This window comes from Ceratotherium simum, chromosome 27 (assembly GCF_057802395.1).
Source record: "Ceratotherium simum simum isolate JZ-2026a chromosome 27, ASM5780239v1, whole genome shotgun sequence".
Taxonomy (NCBI): domain Eukaryota; kingdom Metazoa; phylum Chordata; class Mammalia; order Perissodactyla; family Rhinocerotidae; genus Ceratotherium; species Ceratotherium simum.
In genome coordinates, this window is record NC_141926.1 from 26,207,436 (window position 1) to 26,229,504 (window position 22,069).

The following is a 22,069-nucleotide window of genomic DNA, read 5'->3' on the forward strand; positions in this document are numbered from 1 at the left end:
GTTGAAAGGAGCACAGGGATATTTGAAAACCAGATAGTTACAACTGTCTCTTGAGAAAGAGCCACAAGCATTAAAGAAACTAGGAGATAAGACAGAGAGGAGCCCCAGTTTACTCTACCAGCCAAACTCTCAAGAACGAACACAGATCATTGATGCCCTCCAACCCATTTTCACACTAATTCATAGTTTCTTTCCCTGCTGAAATGCCAGTGTGCTGTGCTCACCTCCACACTGATAGTCACCGCTCATCTATCCCAACTGTAAAACCCCTTTATATGCTAATAGAGGCTAAATAAAGCCAGAAAAAACTTTAGACAAATTTTGCAGCTATCTGCCTCCAGGGTCCATCCCAGACTCCAAACACCCATCTTTGTTTTGTGGGCAAAGGAGGGACCAAATTGATTCCAGAACCTTCAGAGAGCAACTTGTGGTTATATAGGCAACATGTGAAGACAAATGATTTATATTGTCTATGCCACTTCTTTTGTTCTAGATTGAGTGTATAATTGTTTATACACTCAATTGTTTATACACTCAGCTATTAACAAAGTTATTTTATTACAAAATCTGTTGAATTTTAAACTAAAAATAATCATAAGGCACATGTCTTGCACAATTGAAATTAGACAATTCTTGCTTCTAAAATATTTGAGAGGATTTATACCACAGTTAATGAAATAGCTTCTTATTTCTGAAGAGATTTCCTAAACATTGTCTGACCAAAAGCAGAGAAACTGAAAGATGATGACAGTTTCTAGAAAAGAAACTTTGTCTATGGTTTTATATTTATGTGTGTGAATTCAGTTGACAACAGTGATACATTTCTTTAATCAAAACAGCATGTACTGAAAAATGAAACACCGTAAAAATAAATATTAGAACAGTCCATTTTTATCAAACACTTACATAAAGGTAAAATATTTTTGCACACTGTAAATTTCAATACAATTTACATTACCTTAACCAGCTTACAATTTATGAAAGGTGAAAGAAACAAAAATAACTGCTTCCAACACCCATACTTCTGATGTGTTGATAGCAATTTTATCTGTATGGTCCATTCCATTTACTTAAAGTTTTGGTGCATCCTTTAGCAAAATAAGCATGTCTCACTCCATTATTAGCACAGCATATTTTGTAAATGAAATCATAAACATATAAAAATTATTTTAATATTTGCCTCAAGGGGGAGCTTACAGTTCATCTTGCAGATCCTTTGAGATTTCAAGCCATTCCAAGCAGAATGCCATTCTTCATACAGATCCAGAACTATAAAACTCTATTTTGTTTTCTGGAGCCGAGTCAATGAATTATTATACTTCCATGCCACTTTCTTTTCTGCTGCTTTTTGAAATCCACAGTGTGGACTGGGTTGGGCTAGTTTTTGTTCTTCCTTTACTGGAAAACATAAGAAGAAGTAAGTTTAATGTCTGAGACTTATCAGAAGAGGCATGTCTTGGTCCAAATGGAGATATTTTAGGCCCTTATTATAAAAGGATCCTTCTTACCTCACCAGCATATTTCTTCTTTGCTACAAAAAATGCTAGATTATTCCAGTATGTGAAGATGGTAAACAGCTCACATGAAATAATGAAAAAAATAACATAGATCTTCCTCTGACCCTTCAGAGTTTAGAATTCAGACACACACAAACACACACAAATGTGTCTGACCCAATACCAAAAATTTTCATTGGAATCACCAATAAACCTACAGTTTTTTGATCAATGATTTTTAAAATTTTTCTTTTTGTATATTCTGCCATTCACATATGCTATATTTGATGCTAAATCATCAAAACAGTGCTTTTTATCCTAAGTATAAGGACCTTCCTATGCCCCTCATCCCATCAGTTTTCCTGTCTTAGAGTTAAGTCACTTAATCCCTGAAAGTTGAATTTTGCTTCAGTCTCTGAAACCGTTGTAATTCAAAGCAGAGTCAGGCCTTGATAACTTAGGAATATCTGAGTTCCTCTAGATCTGAGACTGAACTTCACTCTTGTCAGATGTAGAATTCGGACCCATATTTCCAGCCTGTGCCTCAGGCTGTGCTGTCTTCTAACTCTCCTTCCATAAAATGGCCACTTCTTGGGTTCCTGCAAAAGTGCCTGTTCCTGAGGGTACCCAAGGCATCATCTACCAGACTACTTATCAAGATCTAGGTCCTTTTGGTCTGGTTTCCTGAGAATGAACCCTCAGCTGGATCACTAACCACTTCCTGTTTATTGTGTTCTGCCCTTCCTTCCTCCCCCAGGCGGCCCCTCCAATCCCCAAAGCATGCCCTCTACTCCACCCCATTCACTCTCAGTCTACCAGGCACTGCAGAATTCCATCAAAGAAAGAAAAGAACTCTTCCTAAACAAGCCTGAGCAATACAGTTTTACAACATTACTTAATTGACTTCAATTTAACTGTGAATTTGTTACTAATAAAATACTATGCCCAAATTGTATATTTTGGAGATTTACATCTAAATAAATAAGATCAACACACCTTTATCTATGAAGCCATCTAACATGAATGGAAAAGAAGTCAAGCCAAGTTTATGAAAAACATGGAATTTTTTTAAATGGTAAAAAAAAAAAAGTGGTTAAGTTATTAATGTGACTTTTGGGTAGCATTAGTATTTCATTTAAGAGTTACTACCAGTTAAGGGAACGAGAGTTATTATTTTGAACATGAGATGGAAGGATAGAAACCACCATGTGTACCAGATTGGAATTTAAACTTTCTGCAAGGCACTCAGATGATAATGGAGTTGAGTCTGATGAAGTTTCTCCTTGCTTTCCCAGAAGAAAGGAAAAGGGGAGGCTCTGAGAACAAATGAATTAAGCACTACAGCTAATTCTGAATTGGGAGGTACTCTATTTAGGTTTATTTTCTCACTCTGAGAATTTCAAACAGGTGAAAACTCCACAGATCTTCAAGGTGTAAAAACCTGGAAGACTTTTGTATGAATAGGATCTCCATGATAACACACTATTTGGAAGAAGGAAAACAAACTTTAGAGAAAACTCATTTATTGGCACTTTAATGACTTTTAGTTTAGAAATGCAAATGTCTACATAATATTTTTCAGATCATGTTTTCAAGCTGATTTGTTATTTACAGCTCTTCCTTAACAGTTTGGCTGGGTTATGGGGAGATTTATATCAAATATTGTCTTTATTCTATACAAAATATTGAAAAACAATTTTAACTGTGTTTCACACATATATTGGAAAGCCAAGAGGACACAAAATGTAGTATTAATTATCTAGGCTTTACTTGTCATTATTCAAAATGTCTTATTTAAACAGCCAGTAAATGACAGGTTGGATCCTTTCAAAAATTTATGTGAATCATTTAGAGTTTACATCTATTCAATTTTTTTTCTGGAATTTCTGTTATTAAGTGGATTCTTTAGGGTTTATTTCAGGAAAAGAAGAAGATGAAGTAAAGTCAAAAGAGAAAAATGACTTATTTGCAGGTCCTTCCCTAATGGAGGCATTCTCTTGATCAGTTTTTATTTGAAACATTTGGACAAAGATGTCTATTTAGTCTACCTAAAGCTGTCTAGTTTATTCTAGCAAACATGCTCCTATTTAAACCTGTCTTTTTTTCCTTTGATACATATTTATATTTCATATATTAATTTTTTTAATTTAATTCACGCACATGGAAAAATTTCACTTCTAACTCAAGGGTATGGGTAAACAGATATAAAAGAATACTCTTAAGAATCTCACTGTTAAGATATATCATTTTATTTCAAGATGTCTTCTGAAAAGTGACCTATTTTTACCATTGTCCTTTATTTCCTACACTTAAAAGGTCCTTTTGAAATAAAACAGAAGCCTATGACTTGACATTTTGAAAAGGTATTACAAAGTGCACCTACAAAAACAGTCTTGCATACAACTTGAGGTCAAGATTGAAAGGGGTAGCATTAATCCTTATAGGTAATAAACAAGAGACAAGACGGTATAGTTGCATAGTTGTAAGCTTATAAGCATTCAAATTTCAGATCCACCACACACACACTAGCTATGAGACCCAGGGCAAACTGTGTAACCCATCTAAACCGCCATCTTCTCAACTGAAAAACAGAAACACAAGGGTATCTACTTCATATGGCTTGTGAGGATTAAATGAGGTCATGCATGAATCCTATAATCAAGGTATATCTCATTAGATTGCACATACTGGATTTGTGCTGTCAGACATGAAAATCAGAACTTTCTTAAGGCAAATTAAAAATATAATTTTATAATTTTTTAATAAATTAAATGTTTGTTAAAATTTTATAAAAATATAATTTTATAAAATATTTTAAAGAGTTCTGAAAACCTATTTAAAAAGTTTCAAGTTGTCTCTACCTAGATGAATTATTTACCTTTTATGCAGCATCTGGAAACAGCAGGTTCCGAAAGCAACCAGTATCAGTAAGAGCAGCGGGATGGTTGGTATCACCACATAAATCAGATTAGGAATTATGCCTACAGAAGTAAAACAATCTTAGTGTAAAAAGGCAGTTGAGGCAAGATTCTAACATCAAAGTTAAACACAAATTTTCCAAAAATTTAAGGTAAAAAGAATTATCAATAAATAGATTTCAAGCAAGGTTCTTCCCAAAATACTGAATAATCTAATGAAATAATATATTCGTATTCGGTAAAAATGGAAAACAAAATCATACTGCACTGGTTGCCATCCTCCAATTCAATGTCCATATTTCCAAAACTATTATTAAATCTGCAATTCAGTTAGGGGCTAGTTTTCACAACATATTAATAATCTTAGCTGTCTAACTTCATTAATCCTTCTCAGTTATTACTTAGAGAAACAAGCACTGATTATTAAAGGATAATAATCATTGTTAAAATAATTATTGATTCATTAGATATGTAATTATCCTAACCAACAAGCTCAGTGCCATGATAATATGCAAGACTCTCTGGGATTAAACCAAAATACGTAAATATTAACTGATGATACAATCATAACCCAGAGACACAAGACTCCAGAGACAGAATGACTTGGTCTTAATTAAATTCAAAAATGAATCATTTCTTAATCCTGTTCCATCACACTAGATAACGTTAAGTATTCTTGGTAAAATAAAAAACTGCCACACTGAAGTCCCACACAGCTTAAAATGACTTTATTAAACATTTTTTCAATGTCATAAGAGGGAAATATTCCTGATGTAATTATTTACTGATATCTTTAATTAGGTTTAGACATTCTGAATGGTTTCAAAAGTCAGGCACCTGAAAAGTGGAAAGTGCTAAGGTTTAATATCATGGCCAGCCAAGAAAAGCGAAATGGAAAACCACGCCTTTAGCTAGCAAATTGAAAGCTGTCATCATTGTTATTCTAAATAATTCTGGTCAAAGTGGACCAGACTTAAATCAAACTATCCAGTTTACTGCTCATCACTTTCTTTGTTAACAGAAGAAGACACATCAACTGCAGTCCAGTGATGCAGTATTTTGGGGATAATTTGCTGTATTTTGGGGATAATTTGCTATGCTTTCATGCACTCTCGGGCCTTCAACAGGTGACTTCAAGCATTTTAAGGAGTAGGAAATATATCTCTTCCTTTGCAAAATGCCATCATGATCCCTTTTATATTATAGTAAAGGAAAAGAGAAAGTTTCCTACTCTTTCATGGATTTTGGATCACCTGTGGAAAGATTTTGAGACTTTGGGTCTTTCACTCAATCTTCACAAAGCAACTAGAATAAATAAATATTTCTGTCCAATTGGAATAGGGCCATGCTAAAATGAGCCCCTAACTGATACTAAGAGCAGCTTCTGACTAACATGCAATTTGCATTGGAATGGCACTTTGTGTCTTTTGAGACAGCGGTGTGCTGGAGGCAGCTGGGTTTAGAGCTCATTGTATGCATTCTTCCCAACCTGCTGTTCAGGGATGCCACTTGTAGCTTCAAATTGGCCAGGGTGGGAGTATTTACACCAGGGAAAATTGCAAAGGCTACAAATTGGGCATCTTATTTTATACCCACCCCACCCTAGCCAATCCCCAAACATTTTCCAGCACACCACTGTTTGCAGCCCACTGAATGTGCCAGTTTACATCATAACACCTACATGTCTTTGATGAAGTTCTTTGTGGATCCAGGTTTTAATGTGGATTAATTGGTTTAGTACTAGACACATCCACTTGAAGTGAAAATCAGAAGAAAACAAAATAGGTTTTTCTATTCAAATACTAGCTTAGCATCATTTGTCTAACCTAGTTCAAAAGTAAATTTCCATAGGCCCATATTTAGGGCACCACGTCACCAGGCTACAAGAAAAGTTGGGACCAATGTGAGCAAAGTTTTTTTTTTTTTTTTTTGTGAGGAAGATCAGCCCTGAGCCAACATCCATGCCAATCCTCTTTTTTTTTTTTGCTGAGGAAGACTGGCCCTGAGCTAACATCCATGCTGATCTCCCTCCACTTTATGTGGGACGCCGCCACAGCATGGCCTGATGAGCGGTGCATCGGTGCACGCCTGGGATCCGAACCCAGGCTGCCAGCAGTGGAGCACGTGCACTTAACTGCTATGCCACAGGGCCAGCCCCCTGAAGCAAAGTTTAAAAGCATAGTTTCTGCTCTTGATGGAGGAGTTAAAAACACATGAACTAATTACCTGCTTCAGTAACAACCACATTTTGATGGGTGTCTCCTGGTTGATTTGTAAAATATGTCTTTTCTACAGGAGCTGTTGGACTAATCTCTGTAAATAATAAGAACAGGCATCATATGTAACGATAAACAGGAGAAATGCAAATGTAGATGAAACTAAAAGTTTATTATACAACAATATAAACATCGTAGTTTTAATTTCTGAACAATTTACAGCTAAAAGTTATATTTTTCATTTTAAATTAACATGAAATTATCGAACTATAAAGTTAACATTTAATTATCCTTGATTAAAGGATCCACTTGGTGAATCCTTGCAACTTGAATCCACTTGGGGAATCCTGCAACCCAAAACTGCATTTAGGAATCAACAGAGCATCGATGTTGATGACAGCCTGCTACAGGCTATCATGACAAAGCAGGCACAAAGCTAGCAGAACCAGTGAGCATAAGAATGTGAGACACGAACTGCAATTCAAAGACAAGCAAAGATGACCTCTATACTCATATCATGTAACATTTAGGTTTCCCCTGGCAATGATCATCAGCAGATGACTGTATATGGATTGCATCCGGAATTGATGATTCAAGTAACAAGGTTCTAGAGCATATTTCTGTCCTATACAAACAATGCCATCCTTAGATTTGCTGTCCAATAGTGTCTACTTCTTTAAAAAATAATAATAAATTAAGGCTTGCAAACTGTTTCTTTCCCTAGTTTTATGAGATGGGATCTCTTCAATTGCCATGCACTTAAAAAATGTTGAAATTTCTTACCATGATCTGGTACTGCTCTCTCACCTAATTTTTTTTCTAGGGCACTATTTGTTAAATTAATAGTTCGGTGAAAGTAAATTGAATTAGTAAGAAAATACCCGGTAAATTTTTTTCCATTTGTTCCAAAAATATAATTCTCTGTTTATTTTTGTCAATTGATGGAAAAGAAAAAACACATGCAGCATTTTATATTAGTTTTAGAATACTAAATCATTTCAATGTAATGCTTACTACTGTAATTTGGTCACACAGTCTCTATTCATTGAAAGTTTAATCATACACCATCCCATAATAATATTTATTATTCTTGTATACATATTTTACCTGACACTTGTTAGCTTCCTCTATCTAGGTTTCAATACAGTCCTATCCTACACTTATTCTTCTACAGCACTTAGGCACTCTATTCCTATAGCTGCTTAAATGGTATTTGCTAAACAATAATACAGATATTATGCAATTTATCAATGTAGAACTGGTTATTTTTTAAATAATCTTAATAAACTTTAAATTAATGTAATTGCTGATTAAGTAACAAACTTTTAGAAAACATAATCCCATACATAGTATTTTTAATGTCTAAGAATAAGAGTACAAAATGCAATTTTAATAAATGCAAAAATTAGATTCAGAATTATCCCCATAGAAATGTCTTTGGATAACACTGGCAGACCCAAAGAATAGATATGCAATTTATAGGACAGTAACAAAAAATGGTGGAGAAGAGAGCGAGAAAACTCAGAAATGAATATTCAGTTTCTGCATAGCTAGGTACATTTCTTACTGCTTCGGATATCATTAGCCATTAGCCATTAGCCACGCTGTGTAGGAGCAGAAAGAGGAGACTGAGTTCAAATCACACAGTAATTCTGGCGCAGTTGGAGAATAAAGTTCAAAATAATTAGTGTTATAATGTGTAAATTTTAATTAGTCCTACTGCTTAATTCTCAAACCTCTTCACCACTAAAAAGCTCACCACTCACCACTAAAAATGCACTGACTATATAAGCAAGGAATTTAATCAAACCAACATCCTTCATAAATAAAACACTAAGTTCAAGGAAGGTTAACTAAATAGAAAACAAATAGTTAAAGATGAAAATATTTAGGGGCCCGCCCGGTGGTGCAGTGGTTAAGTTCACATGTTCCACTTCAGCAGCCCGGGGTTCACAGGTTCAGATTCCGGGCACAGACCAACACACCACTCATCAAGCCATGCTGTGGCGGCATCCCACATACAAAATGGAGGAAGATGGGCACAGATGTTAGCTCAGAGCTAATCTTCCTCAGCAAAAAGAGGAGGAGTGGCAATGGATGTTAGCTCAGAGCCAGTCTTCCTCACAAAAAAAAAAAAAAGAGAGAGAGAGATGAAAATATTTAAAGTAAAATAAAGAATAAAAAATCTAAGCACATTAATAAGGCCAACTATAGAACTGAGTACACACTTCAAAAACAATAAATACATAAAATCACCTTATTCACAAAGTATAGATTATTTGAAGTCTTCAGTAGAATATAGAAGATAAACAAAAAAAAACTTCTATGTCTTAAACACTCTTCCAAGAGTAATATGAACCTAGATCACCTAAAACAAAACAAGTAAAGAAGATTCTGGGGTTGACAGTGGGAAATACGAATGCAAAATAAAATAAAATAAATGTTCAAAGGGTCAAATAGTTCACCTAAAAGCTCAAAGAAAGAAGACAATATTATATTAAGAATACTCTATAATATACTGTTTTACTTAATAATTTCAAGTACATAGTGCCACAAATTCAAAATATCAGAGAATTTCAACTTCCTATTTTTCCAAGAAAAAAATAAAGACAACATAAGTGCATAATAGATTTAGCTTTGCAAAGCCTTCTAGGAGGGTAATGATGGATTTAGCAACCAAGGGACTTAAAGAATAAACTCAACAGGGACATAGAAATTTGGCTAATATACTCAAGAGCAGGATAAATATAAGAAAAGGGTAAATCTAATCCAAATAATCCCTTGTGCTTTATAGCTTATGAGAAAAAGCATCATGTAATTTCAAGAGAATAATGGAAATAGCAGTACTTGATTATAATTGCCTTGCGTGAACACGTTACGAGGTCAAACAGTCAGCCCTTGGAAGAGTTAAAATGACACTTCCAAACACTGAGGAGGAGAAAAACAGCAAAAACATTTCAAAGCCCAAGGATCCAATTTGACTTTCTTAGATGACTGAAAAAATGAGTTTACATAGTTTTGATTAATCTCTCTTTTGGTCAAATGTCAATTCAGCTGAGTTGTCTTATTCAGAGTAATTCAAATTTACTGTTTTCAACAGGAAATCACACTGGTGTAACTCAGGTCAATGCAATCTTCCCATTTGCCGCATGGCAAGAAGTTGGAGACGTCAAACAAAAGCTAATTAAGGAGACATATTTCAAAGAATGAGGATCATAGGAAGAACATGGGACATGCCTCTATTCTTGTTCACTATGGTTCAATGAATTATGACCAGTCTGACTTCCACTGAGAGGCACATGCCAAGTATCCTGCCATGAAATGATAAACTAATGTCCCAGAGAATGTTGCTGTGTTCCTTTAAATTCACCAGATAATCATCTAAAGAACTATTGATCCCATGTATAAATATATAGGTGCTTTGGTGACATATCTATTTCACACACACTATACTAAATGTTTAAACTATTTTAAAATAGATATTTTGTTCTTCATAAAACCCATTTACAAAATCACAATTTGGCCTTAATATTAGAAATAATTATTTTCTCTTAAAGACACCTCTCCAGATGTTTCTAGTTACTCCCTTCTATTTAACTCATTGGGCAGTTTGCTCTATTGCACACAGACTGTTTCAGTACACTGAGTGATTGACAAACTGCAAAGTAATTCCATTTTTCATACAGAAAAACAAAAAGAGCCAAAGATAATGAAATAGAGATAAAATTTAATGTAAGTAAATACGCACAAAATCTGCAAGACCAACTTACAATACTCCCTACCTGGTTCGTACTTGCAGATGTAATTGTGCTTCATGTTGCACCTGTCGTCATTCCACTGGTAAAGGTAGGGACCGCCAAGGCCAGGATTGGCCGTTGGTTGATGATACATCACAACACACTTTTCACTTCCACAGGAAGGTTCATCCGTATACCAGTTTCTGCAAATACGGAGCAACAGGAACACTTCTAAGTGACTTTCCCCATTCTGTGCTGACATCCTCCACAAGCAACAGAAATCTCCCTTCACCCTTTTGAGTCCCTCAGAGCACATTCGACTCCTCAGGATCCCTACTCACCGGTACTGGGAACTGCTTCCATCAGACCACTGGTAGAGATCCGGGCAGGCACGGGATGCTTGCCCCTCTCCATTTCTCCAAAGCCCTATCCAGAAATCACCATCAGAGATCCCTGTTCCTGGTTTTGTCAGGTTTTGCAACATGCTTTCTATTAACTTCTGTTCTGTTTCATTCTCAAGGCTGAGAAGGACTCCCCCCTCGCTCTCACAAGCCAGGCGTGCCTCCTGAAAGCTCACTCTGCTGGGCAGTTCATGGAAGTAGGCCATTTTGTAGCAGGGATGCTTCAAATCAGCAAAACACACCTTTTGGCCTGAAAAAAAGATGCCCATGTATTGATTATTTGAACTATATTCATAATGTTACTATGAATTAAGATTAAAGAACCAATCAAAACAGGAAACATTCTACCAAGAATGCTTCTCCCATTGAATCATTGTGTAAAGTTTATTTTCTAGGTTATTATTTTCAATTTATGAAAACAAATTGATTCCCTACTAACTTGTAACATAAACTTTTTTTTTTATAATTTATATTTATTTATTTTTTTCCCCCAAAGTCCCAGTAGATAGTTGTATGTCATAGCTGCACATCCTTCTAGTTGCTGCATGTGGGACGCGGCCTCAGCATGGCCGGAGAAGCAGTATGTCAGTGCGCGCCCGGGATCCGAACCCAGTCCGCCAGCAGCAGAGCGTGCACACTTAACCGCTAAGCCACGGGGCCGGCCCTGAACATAAACTTTTAAACACAGTACTTCAAGGAAATTTTTGTTAAAGGAAATCATAATTCTTGTGGCTTAGATTTTATAAACTGATTACCATAGCAAGTGAAAGTAACTAAAGAAATTTCAGGTATATATACAGTAAAGGGAGCTAAAAGGTCAAAATTATGAAATAAGAAGAAGTAGTCATAAATTTACTTATTAAAAACAAGTAAAGTTAAAAAAATCAATTTACATAAAGTATCATGAAGAAGATGTAGGTGACAAATTTAAGGTGTAAATATCTGCTTTTATTGTATATATCTGAGAACAAACTGCAAGTTTGCTTTGAAAATTAACAGAGGCCAGAATGAAGGTTATTCTAGTAATAAACAATTTATTAATATAATATTGTATTAGAAATGACAGGATAGACTTCTAGAATACTCTAGAGTAATCTCTAAAAAAATTCTCATTACCAATTCCCTGAACATGTTCTGGTTTTATAGGACATACAGTGTATGAGCTCCAATCTCTCAATGTCTTCTGTCTTTTTACACAGACATCTCAAATGAATCACAAACTTCAAATAAAACTTCCCGAATTTGACCTTAGAGAATCATGTACTTAAAACAAACAAACAAAAGAGGAATGCATTTTAAATGTGAAAAAAAAATCAATGGCTTAGGGAACAGCTGGAACAAACACATCATAAAATAAAGGAGCTGGTAAAACCTCATCAATTGTTAATTATTGTCAATTTCTGATCATTTGGGTAGAGATCAGGGTAAGCTGAAATTGGGCTAAACTTGCCTTTTAAAGACAGTTAAATGATTAGCTAAAAATAGATTAGGTGATAAATATTTAGCAGACTTGAAAACAAATTAATTTTCAGCTTTAGAGGCTCCATTTACATATTAAATACATATTAAATAAAAAGGACTTCTTCAAATTTGAGCTAAAAAATGCTCTGAGTAGTTGAAATTAATTCCTTTATGAGTTTGAAAGTAGTAACATTGCATTTCTTTTGAACCTTCCCTAATTCAAAATTCCATTTAATTTAAATCCAAATTCATTTAAATTTACCTTTTCTCACAGTTAATCTTAACTATTGGTGGTTTTATTGCATATTTCTTTAAGAATAAAGATTGGGGCCAACAGAATGTCCAAAATCTATGAATTAATAAATAGAATATTCAGCATTTGGAAGGGAAATTTAAAATGTAACTTTTACTTACACTTGAATTTTAAAGGTTTTTATATTACAGCACTCAGGCTAACCACCTATCGGGATAACTATAAACAATTTTAAATGTCACATACATATTTATATTTCCTTATATATATATATAAATTTGTTTCAAGATATTAGCCAGAGCCACAACCCAAGCTTAAAATAATTCTTGAGACTTCCTAATGGAATACCACTTTTTTATCAAACTTCATTGTTGTGACATGGCTAATTTACTTCTGCTCAAACAACATCTGTGAAGACTTAAAAACATAAACAACAAAAGTTTGATAAAAAAAACTCTCAAAATTGAATTTCACATACCTCTACATATTAAGCAGAATGGCTTTTCCTAATTACTTAGTGACATAACTGCAAATATGGATGAGGCCATAATAAAGCCATATATAAAACAGGAACACCACAGTGTGTAGGATTTAGCTAACTCTACCAGCAATGGAATTCCTATTGTCCTAATGTTTATACCCGCCTCCTTTCACCAACAAACATTACGCTAAGATTATAGAGACGATCTCTGGAATAGTCACGCTGTTTATATTGTTTTTCATTAGCTTCTTTGGTCCACCTCTGATCTCTGCCATCAACTTTTAAAACTGCCGCAGATCCCTCTCTGTCACTATTCCTTATCCCCAACCTGCTGCCCACAGCCTCCACTACTTTCTTTGTCTGTCTCTGATTTTAGTTTAGATTGGCCTTGGAAAACACTACAAAGTATCTTATGTAAAATTAAGTCAAATTACTTTATGCTAAGAAATTAAGGCAGAGCTTTACTGCTTTCTTAAGATTCATCTGCATGAACATTATTCTTGTTGGGATTCAAGGGTTTTTTTTCACTATGTATTTAATTTTGTAGCCGATCAAGAAAAATTGTTAGCAGTGGAGGGCTGGGGGTGTTATTGTACTTAACACTGGCTAAAACATAAAGCATTCAAGCTTTGTACTTTTTAATTACAGTACATCACACTGAGCCAACGTTGGTATCACATCTATTCTCCCCCAGAATCAGCAATTAATGACCTATGATGACACTCAGAGGCAGGAGGGAGCAGAAATCAGTGGAAGGCAATTAACCTCACAACAGTGTTTGAGTGATAGGCATTCAATATCTTGACACAAGCTGAGAACAGCCAACTAATATAATAGTGGTTCCAACACCGCAAGCAAGTCAGCCAGTTGTCCTCTCTCTCTCATTGACTGTGATCTGGACCCTGGAACAACACACTGAAAAATAAGAACAAATTAACAGACTGCCCCAACTAATTGTTAACGAAAAATACCACATTAGTGTGAATGACCACAGGCAACTGGAATTAAAGAGACTTCAAGAGGACAAATCAGTCTGAAATAAATAATCTTTGAGAGATGATCATGGAAGTCCCAATGGTTGATTCTAACACAATTATTATTTTTAAAAATTTCTCCTAACTTATTATTAGGGTTTGTGATGACTTCATCATTTATAATGGTTGTTCCTGGTAATAGTCTAACAATGCCATTAAGCCTAGTGATTTTTATGCCTGCATTTTTAAAGCAAGCTCTGTTTCCATTTTCATCTTCTACATCCTTTACATATTTCTAAGTCTCAAAATATATCTTAACTGCATTCCCTTGAGTTTTCCACTTGTTCAATTTTTCACTCCAAGAACTCTGACTTGGATTTGATTCCAGCACTTTTGAACTATTAAATTTGTCCATTTGTTTTGCAAGATGTCAAAAAGAAGCCAAATTGAAAAAGAAAAAAAAAAAAAAAAACAGATTAGCCAGAAGTTTTAATGAGGAAAAAATATTTGTGTAACAAAGCCAGCACACATTCAGAAGATGCATAGGTATGATTTACATGCTAAAAGTCTCTTCTTATTACCTCTGATATATTAAAAAATAAATGCAACACAGATTTATTATTTATAGTGAGGATACAAAAACAATGGTGAGAATTCACTTGTTTATAAAATTAAGATAGCGCTTCTAATTAAATGCATAAGAGAGCTTTAAGTGTCATGTGGAAATTCCTAATACCACCAGTAGGTATTAGGAATGCTAATCTGTAGATAAATGTTAGTCTCTAGAGAAATAATAATAATGATTTAAAAAATCCATAGACAGGGATTATATTTTAAAAAATTAACAACTAATACTGCTCGAACCCTGGACAATAGCCAGCCTTGACACGCTCTGCGGCTGTGGATGACGGAGTGGTCCAGGGGTCCCAGGCGAGGGGGTAGTAGCTGCACTGCCGGATTACTGTCAGAGGATCAGGACAGCGAGCAATTACTAACTACAGATAGATATTAAGTCCAAAGTGTATTGATTGAATATCAACTGTGTCCACAGATTTTGAACTGAAAAGTCACCAGCAGTTCAGATCCATAAAGGCTGTTTCAGGAAATTATAGACACATTGCACAATTTTTTATGGTACATATATAATCATTTAAAGCTGACACTGTGAATTTCTTTACATCCAGCTCTATTTTACTACTGATTTCCACCTTATTGGGCAAATTTGATCCAAGCTGCAGCAAAATCAGCAAAAGAAGAAGCTATTGAACCGCTCACCGCCATTTCAGCTGATCACACTTGGCTGTGATAGGAGTGGAACTCCAACAGCTGGGAAACAAATGTTGCCCTAATTCCCATAAAAGTTCCATTAATACGGATCTTCTGGAAGCAACTTTTCCCACTTTCATAAAGGCTAATTTTCCTAAAGAACCATTAGGATTACCTCCCTTCTCTTTCTGTGAAGTCACGTGGAGAATTTCCTTTTCTCTTACTTTTAAATATTATATTCAGAAAAAATCTTCCACTGACTATTTCAAAAAGTAGGAATTGTCATTTTCCATCTACTACAGCTACTCCCATCTACTACATCTAACCTTCCATCTACTACTCTACCTCCCATAAAACATTCCGATGCATATTCAAATAACAGTTTTTTATTACACTAATGCTACCTTGACATTGTCTAACATTAATTTACTAAATGTTACCCAGTATCTGTAGTGAGAAACACCCTTTGATTGTTGGCTTATTTATGAGAGAATTCCACCTAGGATTCCACACCTATTGGTTTCATACACACACGCACAGAACTACATACATACACAGGAATTTCCAATTAGAGATAATTCTCAGTACTGCCTACTAAAATAAACATTCCTATCACTGTCACAGCTAAGATCCTGCTACTATTTCCATGAAGAGATGGTTTTGTCTTCTCTCTTAGTCATGAAAATTCCTTTAGAGCTAAATACTGGCAGAGTTTTAAATGATTTTGGCAATGATGTAAATGCAAGGCCAAACTCATAAAGTCATGGCAACTTACTTTTTTCCTCCTGAATAGAAAAGATCTATGATTCGGTTTTATTCTCGTTATATTTATTAACTTTCTTATGGTTGAGTCCTCAGTTAGTTAGGAAAGTAATAACATTTTTCTTATACCTAACACTATAATTATATGTTATCAATATAAAATAAGTATTGAATTTATATCATATTTGTCAATAAAATCAAGGAAGATGTTTTATGAATTCCTATTTTCAATTACGATCTACCTTTAGTTGCAAAGCTAAAGAAAGTTGTACAAAAGAGGATCTACATGATAAATCTTCCCCAAACCAGATTGACCGGACTTTGTATGTTTTACAAGAATCCTACAAAATAATTTGTTTTTCATAATTCTTTCTTACTCCTCTCAAAATCACACTGATAAATATGCTGATACTACAACATACAGTGCAACATGACCTCTGATAGCAATGCCAACACTTCTAAACTAGAAGAAAGAGAATGCTATTGATCCAAACTGCTCTGCTCTCAATACTCAATACTATACCAATTTCTTAAGCATTTTTCTTTAGAAAAAATTTTTTGTTATAATAAACTTTATTTTTGCAACAGGGATTCTATAATGCAATTAATTGTATAGCGCACTATTGAGATTATGCTGGAATCCATTTTCCTACATTGATAAACACCACCAAAACCACAACTGTAGTGCTGGGTCATTTTATGGAAGGTGGTGGCAGCTGCAAGCCCTGCCTCTCCAGCTGGGAAAACCACAAACTTTCTGAGAAGGGGATGAAATTCATCTTTTAAAAATCCTAATATTTAAAATCAAGATCTAAATAATAAATTGTAAACCAAGTAACTGTGTGAGTTAAGAGTTCAAGTATTCAGTCAATAAGAACTGGCTTGGAATCCTAGAGCTATACTACTTGAACTGTGACGACATTGGGGACATTTCTTAAACTTTCCTGGCTTCAATGTTCTTACCTAAAAAGTGGGAGTGGTTAGGAGTTTTAAAGAAATAATGATAATAATAATACCTGACGTTTATCAATAATTGAGGGCCTCACTGTTAGCACAATCCATGCCTTTGGATAAATTAGGAAAAGATGATCTCTCGTGGTGCTATAGGCTGTTCAGCTAGAAAAAGCTGTGTTTTCCTCCAGGTGGCCTCAGCTCCAGGCACAGTGCTGTCTCGCTGAGCTCCCTCTCATGGCTTCTTGGCGCACATCCCTATGCATGACCCAACCTTCACAGCTATGTCCAAACCCCTCTATTCCTCCAACAATGCCACGATGTAGGTGCTCTCATCCCATTTTAAAATTGAGGTGACGGAGGACCTAGAAAAGTTAAATAATTTCCCCTAATTCACAGCTGGCTCTACAGTCCACGCATTAACCCAAATTTCTATGCTGCCTCCTGATATATTTCAAATATAATGTTTTTCTAAGGTGAAACATTTCATGAATAAAGGGATTGATGAATATGTACATTATTCATGTTTTCTATGTTATAATCATTAGCACTGATCCATGATTGATTACTGGGTGGCTAACAGATGCAAGGAGCTGTGCATTGAGAATTTGTTTTAAGCAGATTGTGGATTTTCCATTATTGGACATTTAGACACGGGATGAATATTAGAACAGCTATCTCAGATTTTCAGACCAGGTATGTCCTTAATGATTTTCTTTATCTAGCCCTTTGATTTTCCAAATAAAACAAACAAGGCCCAAACTGAATTTTTTAGAATTACAAGGAGTATAACTTTAGTCAAGTTGTCAGGCTGAACACAGTTGAACATGTGTGTTCAGCAACAAACCACTACAGGCCTAAGATCTTAAAAGTAATTCCCAACTCAGAATCATAAACTCAGTTGTATGCATCCATCCACCTGCATGCGAAGTGGATGGATGCACAGAAGGCAGTTGTAAAAAGCAAAAATTGTTAGCACATCAGCTCAGCTGGATTTCCACGCTGGACCCTTTTATACAATACTGCCTCTTTTCTCATGTTAATGTAATAAATTTCGCCATCCTCAGGAAAAGGAGCTACAAAAACAAAACCATGAAATGATGAAAAACAGCAGTTAAGGAATAATGGCTATGATAAACGTGTAGTTTATTAAATGACTAGTAAAAAGATTAATTTGTTCTTTTCTTGTCCAAGAGATACTTAAAGTAATTGCATCTTTGAAAACTGCACTGTCATCACTTTATGCTTTTGATGATGTCATGGAAGAGTCCCACAGGCTGGGACACACTCAGCAGTTTTTTTTGTATCTCCCTTGCATTATATTATTCTATAGGCTACTGGTCACCACCCATGATTTTGCAATATTCTATGGCATCTGCATGATAAAAAGAGAAGTGTCAATCACCCAATCTCCTAAATAAAATGTTTGCCAATTTTAATAAGCTCAAATTAATACATATTAAGGTGTTCTGCAGAATTTGGAGGTACCATGAAATACATTTAATGCCACTACGCAGATAAAAAGATTGGAGATCACAACTGTGTGCACTAAAAAGAAAAAGAGAGTAAAAAAAAGAAACACATTACTTAAAAACACCTCGAATGTTTAAAAATATTCACATGCTCTTCAAACATATCCTCCCATCTTACAGACTTGAATTTTGAACTCTTCTTTCTTCTATGTGTCCCTATCCCAGTAAGTAAAATTATCTTACCTTTGTCCTAAAGAGGATGTCATTACATACCAGCCATTTCGCAAAATTACATGATTGCAGCCCCCACAGACATTCTCTACACATCTGTGTTCAGTAGCAAATCAGAACAGATCTAAGATCCTAAAAGTAATTCCCAACTTAGAATTATAAATTCACAAATATCTTTTATTATTATCCTCATGGTTATGTATTTTTTTGCATGTTCATGTATCAAAACAAGCATGACCACTAACCTATAAAAAATACTTTTTTATTACTGCTAGATGCACTGAAATCTTATGGGGCAGATTATGATGATGAAATTGTTTGAAATGTTATTTCTTGTGAAAATATTTTCACCTCATTTGTAACCTATGCGCTCAAATTTTAAAAGGGTGATATATTTAAAAGTATTGGAAAGTATCTTATTGAATATTTTAATGCACTAAAATGAAAAGAATTTCTATAAATTATTTTATGAGTTCTTGTCTTGTTGGGGGGTTAAGTGGTTATTTTGATATAATACATAGAAATTATAAATAGTTGTATTGATATTTAATAAATAGAAAATGCATTCCATATGTCATAAGTATGTTCCTAATAATGGCCCCCAAAGAGCTTGTTTCAGTTGACAGACACTTGAGTACAGAATTTTGGTAAATAGTCCCTAGTGGTATGAAAAAGTTGATGCACGACTCAAAACTTAATATCCACCAGGCAGACATTAGACCTACTGCTTCCAAGATGTCAGGCTTTAAACTGCTGTGTACTCATGCCATTGTGGTTGAAATATATCTTTAAAAAAATTAGCCTTCAAAGGATAAAAATCACATATCAGTTTATAACGGTTAAATTTCAGTGTGAATTTTTATGGCCAAAGACAATTAAATTATTCATAAGAAAAACATAACGAAGTTTTGTTTTAATATCAAGTAAACATCATCATTTATGCTAAATTAAATAGATCATGTTCAGTTATTTAGAAATTTTCCAGATGTCACCTACAAGATGCTTATAAATACTTAATAGGAAAATACAGAGAAGGGTTTGGAGCAATTTGCACAATAATAGAACACAAAATAAACTTTTCGTCAACAATTTTTTATGTTTTTAACTTGGATATCCTTTTACTCCCTTGCAAAGTTTAAGGTGTATAAACAAGAATATACCAGAAAGACACTAAGTTAATGAAGTGTTTTTACTGTTTAAAAACCACGTTATTTTCAAAGCATGGTCTCTACTGTTCATTCACCTGCAAGAATAATTCTGATAAACACAAAGATAGTCAGATATGCAATTCACACATTCCGATGGGTCTACATAGTGAATTTTTTCTTTGAAGCCAAATTAGGGAGGAAAGGGATCTGTCTTGGCTTCTGTAACATCCTTATTTGATACTGTAAAGTTTTCATTTTATAAACAGCCTGATTTTCTTCCTCCCCCCAAAATGTAAGCAATATGCATTTCCAAATGACATTTCACAATATATTTAATTCCAGTGTCTCCAGAGAGCCAAAAAGTTAGTGGACACTGATTGATAATTAGACATTTAAGAATTATATCCTGAAGATACAGACCATCACATACTGCTGAGGGGAAGATCAGTAACAATTACCCTTAACACGCCAGTTTCTAAAGGTCTGGCTTCACAACTGATTAAGTTGCTGGCATGTTATCTATCTCTACCTCTAGCGACACCTGTTATACAGATACACAAAATGTGAAAAGGAATTCGTGCTTTTTACATTAAAAAAACTCCCCACACTTAAAACACGTGCCCACATACATTCGAAAAAATATTTATTTCATCACTTGAATGAGCATCGCAAGAGATTTCAATAAGGGTAGCTATGTTCGATTTTCATGGCCTATTCATTCAACCTAGGCTTTTGAGAACGTTCATGTTTTTAAACAGACCTTCCCGAAAAGTAAGGGAGGGTGAAGGCAATATAAATTGCTGAACAATAGGACAGTGAAAGTCGAAGAAAAAGAAATATCAGAGAGAACTCTGGGAAGATCGCCAATTCTGATCCATTTCCTTTGCACTTAACAGACCTAATTCTGCACCTACTGTGTGCACGAACCTGCAGTCATTACCCCATACACCTCAACTCAACCACAATCTACTTCATTTTCTGAGAAATTCCCAACTTGGGATGAGGTGTGCAAAGGAAAAGGGTTTACGCACAACGGCCAGTCCCTGTTCTTTGTCAGCGCTCCCGAGAACAAAGGCTGCGTGCCCAGGGGTCAGTGAGCGACCCACAGCGAACAGGTCTGCTCTCAGAAATCATCCGAGTGAACACGGTGCGGGGACAGAAGTCGAGCCGGGCCAACAGGGGGTGGCATTTCTGCAGCGGACCTCTGTCTCCGGGTTCCCTCTGCCTCCGCGGTACTCCACCCCTTTTGCAGGTGCCAAGCCCTGCCCTGTGGCCAACTCTCTTACAAAGAAAGTGGCATTACTCCTGGAAAAAGCTGTGCCGGTCATCATGTACCGCTTGCTTTGCGGCTCCTCAACCAGGCACTTCCAAAAAATGTAAACTTCTCTGCGCGTGTTTTGGGGGGCGGGGAGAGAGCAGAATACAATCTATTCCGCCACCGCCCCCCTCCTCCCCCTCCCGGCCCCCTACTCGGCACGGGGTTCCACCTCTCCCGAGAGCCTCCACCCCGGGACAGGGTGCCCCGCATCGCCCTCGCGCCCCACGGTCCTCTCCCCGAGCGGGTCCGCCCGGCGCGTGGCCCCCTGACTCACCGCTGACCACCCGGCGGCAGAAGGCTCCGTGGCCGCAGAGCAGCGCGGCGCCCAGCAGCAGCGAGACCACGCGGCTCATCGCGGCGCGGCGGCAGCAGCAGGTGTTACGGCGAGCGAAGGCGGCCTCTGCCCGCCGCGCAGCCGGGGCTCTAACTCCGCAGCCTCCCCGCCGGCCCTGCTCCCGCCGCCCGAGCCCAGCCGCCGGGTCCCCTGCACGCATCCCCTTTGGCTGGATCTGGCGCCGGGCGCGCTCGTGCCGCGCGCGGGTGATGGGGGCTAGAGCGCACGACCCGGGGGGCGGCTGGGTGCACGTTTAGGGAGAAGGAACAGAAGTTAGGGGATCCCGTGTCTGTGGCAGAGGTGAAGCAGGAGCCCTGGTTTGGACCCCTCTGGTCCCCCTTGCTCCTCTCCCCGGCCTCTGGCTAGTGAGGGGCTGAGCCCGTGCGCCCCAGGCGCGCTCCCACAGCAGCAGCAGCAGTTCTGCGCTGGAGGCGCCTCTTATATGCCCACACCGCGAGGTGCCGGCCCCTTGCTCGTAATAATTTTTAACTACTTCGTCTCTCCTGCCGTGCGGAGCATCCAGGCCCCTCCCCTAAAAGCTGGAGCCACTTTGAAAACAGTCCAGTCAGCAGCCCCACCTCCTCCTTTGCGCTCCTCCCAGTCTCCTCTTTCCATTCGCTAACAGACTCGATACTCATTTGTGTAAAATG

The 22,069-nt window shown here is 36.6% G+C and overlaps 1 protein-coding gene across 1 annotated transcript; it reads right to left on the reverse strand.

Annotated features, from left to right (window-relative positions):
- Positions 1 to 1,249: 1,249 nt before the first annotated feature.
- CHODL (chondrolectin) lies at positions 1,250 to 21,839 on the reverse strand. The gene is made up of 6 exons (XM_004429499.3): positions 21,360 to 21,839; positions 10,709 to 11,018; positions 10,413 to 10,570; positions 6,641 to 6,727; positions 4,375 to 4,477; positions 1,250 to 1,398 (listed from the first exon to the last, which is right to left on the reverse strand). The coding sequence occupies exons 1-6, from the start codon at positions 21,577 to 21,579 to the stop codon at positions 1,314 to 1,316; spliced, it is 963 nt and encodes a 320-aa protein (XP_004429556.1). The 5' UTR covers positions 21,580 to 21,839; the 3' UTR covers positions 1,250 to 1,313.
- Positions 21,840 to 22,069: the final 230 nt, after the last annotated feature.